The sequence below is a fragment of the Lepus europaeus genome, chromosome Y (assembly GCF_033115175.1).
Source record: "Lepus europaeus isolate LE1 chromosome Y, mLepTim1.pri, whole genome shotgun sequence".
NCBI lineage: Eukaryota > Metazoa > Chordata > Mammalia > Lagomorpha > Leporidae > Lepus > Lepus europaeus.
Genome location: NC_084851.1, coordinates 28,195,871 through 28,205,778, shown reverse-complemented (window position 1 = coordinate 28,205,778; position 9,908 = coordinate 28,195,871). Strand labels below are relative to the sequence as shown.

The 9,908-nt window shown below is 41.5% G+C and overlaps 1 protein-coding gene across 1 annotated transcript; it reads right to left on the bottom strand.

Annotated features, from left to right (window-relative positions):
• Positions 1 to 4,219: 4,219 nt before the first annotated feature.
• On the bottom strand, positions 4,220 to 4,879 carry LOC133754183 (acyl-protein thioesterase 1-like). The gene has a single exon (XM_062184713.1). It carries the CDS (start codon positions 4,877 to 4,879, stop codon positions 4,220 to 4,222), a length of 660 nt encoding a protein of 219 aa, XP_062040697.1.
• Between the last annotated feature and the right edge of the window lie 5,029 nt (positions 4,880 to 9,908).

Sequence of the window (9,908 nt, the reverse complement as noted above, 5' to 3'; positions counted from 1 at the left end):
AATCACAGCCTGTTGCCAGGCAGTTTCCACAGCCATCCAATCACAGCCTGTTGCCAGGCAGTTTCAAATCCATCCAATCACAGCCTGTTGCCAGGCAGTTTCAAAGCCATTCCTGACTAACTGACGCTCGCTTGCCAGTGGCCATCTTCGCATGGCCTTCTCATTCCACTACATTTCCCCCTTTTCATTTATTTTTGAGCAACGGGAGGCATGATTCTTGGCCATACCATTGTTGACCCCGTTTCCATGTGGTCTCCATACACAGCTGTGCCTGTCTTAGGTTGTCCCCTAGGGGATGTTACCCGTCATTGACTAACCAGCGCTCAAATCGAGAGACCACAGAATTGCTTGCTCAGATAGGGGTAGGAATGAGGAATAACGGTTATCAGGAATAGCATGACCACACACAGGCTGTGGGCCATTTGAGTGGCTGACCAGAGCTAGTGGGGTACACAATGGTAACAGATATGGCGTTAGGCAGTTTCTCAGGGTAGGATGATAGGGCAAGTGCGTCTGCTAACAAGGCGGAGTCTCGGTCTTGTTCAGCTGGTTCTGGTTGGCTGTTAGTTGCAGGCTTGATGTTTCTGGCTGGTACCCAAATGGGCTGTTCTGCATTCTCTGGAAAGACACAAGCATATCCTCCACCCTTGGTTAATAGAAGCCTTTTTACAGGCGTTGGAATCCAGGGCCTGAATTTTGCGTACACTTCGACATTAGCAGCAAACATGCTGATGGCATGGGATCTAGCGGCTGCTCTGAGATATTGGGGTACCCAAGGACTGCCACAAATGTGGGGATCCTCACTGGGTGCGGATGGGATGACCTCTCATGAGTTATTGTGTAGAGGTCCTCTTAGTTCATCCCACGGGTATGTGGGGGGTGGCTGACTAGGCATTGCTACCTTGTTTGCTATGTTGTTTTTTTCACTGTGGGAGCTCTCTCTCCCTAAGTCTTCAACCATTGTCTGTGAGACAGGGACCTGGAGTGTCAGGCTCCTATCACTCACAGATTCAGTATCTTTGATAATCTGCACAGGATTCTGAGAGGGGGGTATCTTTCCCATGTCTGAGCGCTTAAGAGCGGCACGGTACACCAACTCTAGCCAGAGGAAAGACACGTACAGCACTGCTGCCATAACAAAGCAAATTCCTAGCACCTCAACCGTGGATGGCATTTTGCAGGAGGTTTTCCTCTGCTAGACAAACAGATAGTAGTGTATCAGATCATATGTATGTCCTGTGCTTAGTGGGGGATTTCCTTGATTCGTTAGGTCAAGGCCATATGCCCACACGGTGTCTCCGGAGTGTCACCTCTCTCGAGTGAGGGAAGATGACTTGGTTCCGAATTCTGGGATGATCAGTCCCTTATGTGAATTCGCCGGGCGAACCAAAAGTAAAAGGAGGAGCTGAGAATTGACGTATGCTTCAGGGCGGAGTGTGCTAACCTGGGGTCACTTAGACCGAGGACAAGGACAAGGAAAGGGGCATAGGAGGGGGTTCTGTGCTCACCCTCACAGAGCCGAACAGCACACAAAACACCGAGGGGCCTACCTGCCGAAATCCAGGGGGGACCTCGCCGAGTCCGACACACTGTCTCTTTCTCAGTCACGTTGGCGCGCCAGATGTTGCCGTTGAATTCTCAACAATGTAGCAGTGGGTTCATTTCTGAGAGGAGAAGCGTGGTGGGGGCAAGAGGCGTGGAGTCAACACACAGACCCCGGGAGTCCGGTGAGAGCAGGCTTGAGGTGAGCAGCCTGCAGACTCGTTTATTACAGTTGGTACAACAGCTTATATAGCCCAGAGCAGCCAATCTGGTCAAGGGGCGGTCTATACTCCAACCAATCACAGCCTGTTGCCAGGCAGTTTCCACAGCCATCCAATCACAGCCTGTTGCCAGGCAGTTTCAAATCCATCCAATCACAGCCTGTTGCCAGGCAGTTTCAAAGCCATTCCTGACTAACTGACGCTCGCTTGCCAGTGGCCACCTTCGCATGGCCTTCTCATTCCACTACAGGGATCATCCACTCTCTTCTGCTGGATACAGAGGAGAGCTACCACACATATTTTGGGTGTTACCCTGGACTTTGACTCACACACAAATGCTGACCAGAGCTCCCTGGTCCCACTCAGCACACACCTCTAGATATTCACTGAAGGTGCAGGCATCTCCCTATACCTTGGGGCACATTCCCAATAACAAAGACTGCAAAGGAGATATCCACAAGTCTTCTCTAGATATGTAAAAATCATAAATATGAGATATATTAACAAGGAAGACAATATGAAACACCAAAAAGAACACAATAATACTTCAATATTGGACTGTGAAGATGAGGATCTTGACAAAATGCCTGAAAAGGAATTCAAAAGACTTATTGTAAGATTATTGAAAAATACAGAGAAGCAATTACATGAGTTAAAGAAATTGATGCATGCCATGAATGAGAAATTCAGCCAAGAAATAGAAATATTAAAGAACAGCCAAATTGAAATATTAAGAAATTAAGAACTCAATATGTCAAATAAAAAATACAGTGAAAAGCATGAACACCATTCTCAATGGTGCCAAAAAAAGAATATCCAAGCAGAAAGATAAAGGTTTTGAAATATCACAGTCTGACAAAAAAAGAAAAAATTCAGAAAAATGAAAACAATGTTTAGTCTATTAGACACCATCAAGGACAAACTACACATGTCTTAGACATTCCCGAAGGAGTGGAAAAACAGAGTAATTTAGAAAACTTACTCAGTGAAATTATCGAAGAAAATTTCAGAAATTTGGACAAAGATATGGACATCCAAGTACAAGAAGCACATAGAATCCCAGAGAGACATGATCAGAGAAGGTCTCCATCACACTACAGAATATTCAAACTTTCAAATGTAAAACACAAAGAAAAGATGCTAAAAAGTACAAGACAGAAATGCAAGATTATCTTTAAAAGAGCACTAGATTGACAGCAGATTTCTCATCAAAAACCTCACAAAAGAGGATACAACAGAGAGACATAGTCCAAGTACTTAAAGAAAAACAAACCTGTTGGGCTAGAATACTGTATACAGCTAGCTCTAATTTATAAAGAAAAGTTAATAAAGACTTTCCAAAACAAACAATCTTGAAATAAAAATTAAGGATGTACTAAACACAGCATCATGAAAAAATATGAAGCCAAAAATCTAGTATTATTACAAAGTAATAGTACAGAGTAGTAGTACAAAACAACCAATAGAATATTTGTGGAAAAAAAGTACAAAGTAATAGTACAAAACAAACTAGAATATTTGTGGGGAAAAAGAGGCAAGACAAGTCATCACTCACTAATAACAATCTTTTTTTTTTTTGACAGGCAGAATTAGACAGTGATAGAGACAGAGAGAAAGGTCTTCCTTCCATTGGTTCACCCTCCCAAATGGCCACTACGGCTGGTGCGCTGTGCCGATCTGAATCCAGGATCCAGGTGCTTACCATGCGGGTACAGGGCCCAAGGACTTGGGCCATCCTCCACTGCCTTCCCAGGCCACAGCAGAGAGCTGGACTGGAAGAGGAGCAACTGGGACAGAACTGGCACCCCAACCAGGACTAGAACCTGGGGTACTGGTGCCACAGGCAGAGGATTTAGCCTAGTGAGCCGCGGTGCCAGCTACCAATAACAATCTTGAATGTAAGTGGAATAAACTCTCCAAATAAAAGACGGACTGGCTGAATGGATTAAAAACAAAGACCAATATACATGCTGCATACAAGAAACACTGCAGACCAACAAAGCTACACACAGACTGAAAGTGATAGAATGGAGAAAATTATTCTATGCTAATGGAAATAACAAAATGAGCAGGAGTTCCTAGCCTAATATCAGATAAAATAGACTTTTTTTCAGGATTAAGTTTTATTTCACATTGATAGAAACTGTGGAAAACTTTTACATTTTCCCACATTACAGCACAATATTGCAAAAGAATATTTCTTGCCATAAATAAGATTTTGCTGACTTATATAATGAAACAATACATCTTATTCTTCAAGGCAAAGCAAAATGACTCAGGAAATGACTGTTCAAAATTTTTAAATCCAGAGATATGCATATGTCTTCATTGTCAACATTATTGTTCTATAGTCCAGTAGTAAATTATTTTCATTACCAATTAGCACCCATTTATAAAGATACATCCTTGTGTATCTTGTTTGGTCTGTTGGAATACAGCAGAAAAATTAACATACTTCAGAAATAGTAAGCATCCATTTTTTGCTGACAGGAACTGTGTCTCATGCCTTCATAGGCCTTAAAGGTTACACTGGCCAAATTTAGCAATGTGTTTAGTTTTTGCATAGTAAGAGAACCAAACATTAGTGGAATTAAAGGGTTGCAATCTCTATGGCACTGGAGAATAGAAATATCTCTATTAGCACCACTGACAAGACCCTGTGGAAATGAAGCCCAAAGTAGAAGCCAGCAACTAAGTGCAGTGACACCCACCAGTTTCTGCTGTATGGTAACAGCAGTATGTAAAAATAAAACTCCTCCCTGAGGAAATCCTTCCAAAATGATTCTGTTAGCACTGCCACTCATCACCTCTTGATCTATCAAAACCTTTACATTTTCTGCTGCCTGTTTAATTCCAGATTCATCCTCCTGTGAGTCTGGTGAAAGTCCAATATTATCAAACCAAGAAGGCATAGCCATGTTTATATTTAATGTAATAGGTATAATGGGTGCATGCAGGCTGATACATTTGGTATGTGAACTTGTGATACCTGCAAAGCCTTCTGCCCATCCATGCCCAGTATCACCTAATCCATGAAGGAAAATTACCACAGTGGCAGCCTTCCAGGGACAAGGCACCATGGCTAACAGTGGAGCAGACATGGTGTTACCACACATACACAGACTAAGCCAACAGCAGGTCGGAAGTGGAAGGGAGGAATAGTGTCTGGCCTCAGCCCAAGGGTCTGCCAGAAGTGAGTTGCCAGAGCCCTACTTGAAACATGCTCAGTCTTGTAGGCACTAAGCCAGAGAAAATAGACCTAGAAACCATCAGGGCCAGTGCTGTGGCATAGAGGGTAAGGCCACTGCCTGCAGTGCCAGCATCCTATATGGGTGCTGCTTTATGTCCCAGCTGCTCCATTTCTGATCCAGCTCTCTGCTATGTCCTGGGAAAGTAGCAGAAGATGGCCCAAGTCCTTGGGGTCCTGCACTGACGTGGGAGACCCAGAAGAAGCTCCTGGCTCCTGGCTTTGGATTGGAGCAGCTCCAGCCATTGCAGCCAATGGGGAGTGAACCAGCAGATGTAAGACCTCTCTCTCCACCTCTCCTTCTCTCTTGGTGTAACTCTTATTTTCAAATAAATAAATAAATCTTTAAACAAAAAAGAAAGAAACTGTCAAAAGAGACAAGGTCACTATGAAATAATGCAAAAAAATTCGATGAAATGAAGAAATAGTGTTTTGAAAAATAAATAAAATTGATACATCCTTGGTTTAACTAAACAAAAAAGGGAGAAGACCCAAATGAACAAAATCAGAGATGAAAAAGAGCTGTTGGGACCAGTGGTGTGGCACAGCAGGTAAAGCCACCACCTGAAGTGCCAGCATTCTATAGAGGCACTGGTTTGAGACCCAGATGCTCCATGTATGATCCATCTCTTTGCTGTGGCCTGGGAAAGCAGTAGAAGGTGGCCCAAGACCTTGGGCCCCTCCATCTGCATGAGAGACTCATAAGAATCTCCTGGCATCTGGCTTCAGATCAGCACAAACTCTAGACAATGCAGCCAATTGGGGAGTGAACCAGCAGATGGAAGACCTTGCTCTTTCTCTGCCTCTCCTTCTTTCTCTGTGTAATTCTGAATTTCAAATAAATAAAAATTCTTTAAAAAAAAGAAATGTAACAACAGAGACCACAGAAATAAAAAGAATCATCAGGAATTAATGCAAGCAGCTATTGGAAAGATTGGAAAATCTACAAGAAATACATAGATTTCTAAAAGCATACAATCTATCAAAATTGATTTATGAAGACACAGAAAACTTAAATAGGCCTATAAGCAAGATGGAGATTGAATCAGAATAAAGACCCTCCAAAGAAAGAAAAGCCCAGGACCAGATGGCTTCACTGTTAAATTCCACAAGACTTTTAAAGAAGAACTAATTCTAATTCTAATTCTGAAACTTTCACAACAATTGAAAGGGAGGGAAGCCTTTGCCCTAAAAGTAAAAACACAGTGAAGAAGCAACTGACAGAATGAGAGAAAATATTTGTGAACTATGAAACTGATAAATAATTAATATTCAGTATCTATAAAGAGCTCAGAATTTCAACAACAAGAAAACAAAACAATACAGTTAAGAAACGGGTAAAGGGCATGAACAGGCATTTTTTTCAAAGGATGAAATGTAACAAATGAAAAAATGCTCAGAAGTAGTAGCCATCAGGGAAATTTAAATAAAAACCACATTAGGTACTTCCTCACCCAGTTAAAATGGTAATCATCCAAAAATCAGAGAAATAATAAAAACAGGTGAGGATTTAGGGAAAACATTACCTTAATACACTCTTGGTGATAATGTAAATGAGCACAATCATTATGGAAGACAATAGGTAGATTACTCAGAAATCTGAAAATAGATTTACCATATGACCTGGTCATGCATCTCCTGGGAATTACCCAAATGAAATGAAATCACCCTATGAAAGAACCCTCATGTTCATTGCATATCAATTCACAGAGAGCTAACATATAGAATCAACACAGATGTCCATCAATTTATGACTCAGTGAAGAAAATGTTGGGGCTAGAGCTATGCTGTAGCAGGTTAAGCTGGCATCTGCAGTGCTGGCATCCATATTGGCACCCATTCTAGTTCTTGATGTTCCCTTCAGATCTATATCCTTGCTAATGCACATGGGAAAATAATGGAAAATGTCTGTGTTTTTGGGCTCCAGAACTCATGTGGGAGACTTGGAAGAAGTCCCTGGCTCCAGTCTGGCCCAGCCCTGACTGCTGTGGCCATTTGAGGAGTGAAACAGCAGAAACAATTTCTCTCTCTCCCTACCCTTCTCTCTCTGTCTCTCTCTCTCTCCCCTCCTCTCTCTCTCTCTTTGCCTTTCCCTTACCCTATATAATTCAGACTTTCAAATAAATAAATAAATCTTCAAAAAAGATTTTTAGTTTATATTCATGATTGGATACTACCCGGTCTTAAAAATTAATGAAATCCTGTCTTTTGGAAAGAAATGGATGTAATTGGAAACAATTATGCTTAATGAAATCAGCCAGTATCCCAAAGACAAATATTATGTTTTCTATGATATATGGTAGTCATTATAAAGCACAAAATATGTGTAGGAATGAAATGGACATCTTGTGATTTGATGTTTTTAGCCCTTATTTATACTTCTGTGAAACTGTGATCTTGATCTTTCTACATTTAACTTATTATTGTTAGTGGGGCATTAAATCTGTGATTATGTAATGGACTAAAATTAAGCTTTTGCAAAGATTAAAGAAAAAAGAAGGGGAGGAGGAACATTGGTTGATGGGGAGAAGGAAGGTAGTGAAATATGGTTATCTCACTAGAATTTTGCCTCAGAAATATATTAAATCAGGCTGGCGCCATGGCTCACTAGGTTAATCTCTGCCTGTGTCTCCGGCAAAACGAGTTCTAGTCCCAGTTGGGGCGTCAGATTCTGTCCTGGTCATTCCTCTTCCAGTCCAGCTCTCTGCTGTGGCCAGGAAGGCAGTGGAGGATGGCTCAGGTCCTTGGGCCCTGTGCCCACCTGGGGGACCAGGAGGAAGCACCTGGCTCTTGGTTTCCAATCGCTGCAGTGTGCCAGCTGCAACGAGCCGGCCATAGTGGCCTCTTGGGGGATGAACCAATGGAAGGAAGACCTTTCTCTCTGTCTCTTTCTCTCTCTCTCTCACTGTCTAACTCTGCCTGTCAAAAAAAGAGAAATTTATTAATTTCTAATTTTCTATGCAATTTCCAATTTAACACCAAGTATTTTTTTTTCATTTTCAATTATCTTTATATACAGAAGATCGATTCTGTATATACTAAGTAAAGATTTCATCAGTTTGCACCCACACAGAAACACAAGGTGTAAAAATACTGTTTCAGTACTGGTTATAGCATTACTTCGCATTGGACAACACATTAAGGACAGATCCCACATGAGATGTAAGTACACAGTGACTCCTGTTGTTGATTTAACAATTTGACACCCTTGTTTATGGCATCATTAATCTCCCTAGGCTCTAGTTATGAGTTGCCAGGGCTATGGAAGCCTTTAGGGTTTGCCAACTTTGATCTTATCCTGTTAGGGTCATAGTCAAAGTGGAAGTTCTCTCCTCCCTTCAGAGAAAGGTACCTCCTTCTTTGATGTCCCCATTCTTTCCACTGGGATCTCACTCACAGAGATCTTTCATTTAGGTCTTCTTTTTTTTTTCAGAGTATCTTGGCTTTCCATGCCTACAATACTCTCATGGACTCTTCAGCCAGATCCGAATGCCTTAAGGGCTGATTCTGAGGTCAGAGTGTTATTTAGGACATCTGCCATTCTATAAGTATGCTGTGTCTCCCACTTCCCATGTTGGATGGTTCTTTCCCTTTTTGGTTCTATCAGTTAGTATCACAGACACTAGTCTTGTTTGTGTGATCCCTTTGATGCTTCGACCTACCAGTGTGATCAATTGTGAACTGAAGATGATCACTTGGTCTAGTGAGATGGCATTGGTACATGCCACCTTGATGGGATTGTATTGGAATCCCCTGGCACGTTTCTAACTCCACCATTTGGGGCAAGTCCGATTGAGCATGCAATGAAGGGAAAATTTTAAAATTATACTGAATACATAGGAAAAGACAAAAGAATGAGAAATCAAATTTGTCTTTCCATCATGTTTGTAAAGTGTAGAATCCCCTTGTAATCTTAAGTGGTTAGGATTAAAGTCTAGTGATTATTTACTATTGCATATGTTTGTGAGTCCCAGAAAGGAGATTTTCAACTTTTTTAGGCATTGTTGTGTTACCTGGTGGCAGAATATAGCAAAGCTGAAGGTCTTCATCCACTCACCCATGTGTCAGTATCTATCCATTAATTACTACCTAAACTTCCAGTAAGTCAAAAAATTTTCAGAGTAGATAAAGAAGAGCTATATTCTTTTTTAAATTTATACTTCTCCACCAATTATGGAAAACAAATGATAAATGACTGTGGCTGCACTTAGAGGGATAAGGTATAATGCCAGATCTGTAAGCCTCTAAACCCCATGTTCAAATGCATTATGATCAATATTTTTTCTTTGGGGAATTAAAAAAAAAGCATTTGTGTCCTTCACATTCTACTTAAACACCTTAGGCCTCAGTTTCTTTTTCTTTTTTATTTATTTGACAGAGTTAGACAGTGAGAGAGAGAGAGAGACAGAGAGAAAAGTCTTCTGTTGGTTCACCCCCCAAATGGCCACTATGGCCAGACCTATGCCAATCTGAAGCCATGAGCCAGGTGCTTCTCCTGGTCTCCCATGTGGTGGCAGGAGCCCAAGCAATTGGGCCATCCTCCACTGACCTCCTGGGCCACAGCAGAGAGCTGAAGTGGAAGAGGAGCAACTGGGACTAGAACCTGGCACCCATATGAAATGCTGGCACTGCAGGCAGAGGATTAACCAAGTGAGCCACAGCACCGACCCTTTTTTTTCAAAACATAAAATGGTTATAGTTTCTGCCTTACAGGGTCATTGTGAAAATTTAATGGTTGTATACCTGCCAAGTCCCTAGAACAAAATTGGCCCTTTGTTAAGGATTCAAAAATTATTAGCCATTATTTTTATTACCATAATTAATATTCATAGTCAATTCAATTATAATAATTCCTCATAATCACAGACAGGGAGGTTTGAGGGATAAAAATTAAAGTC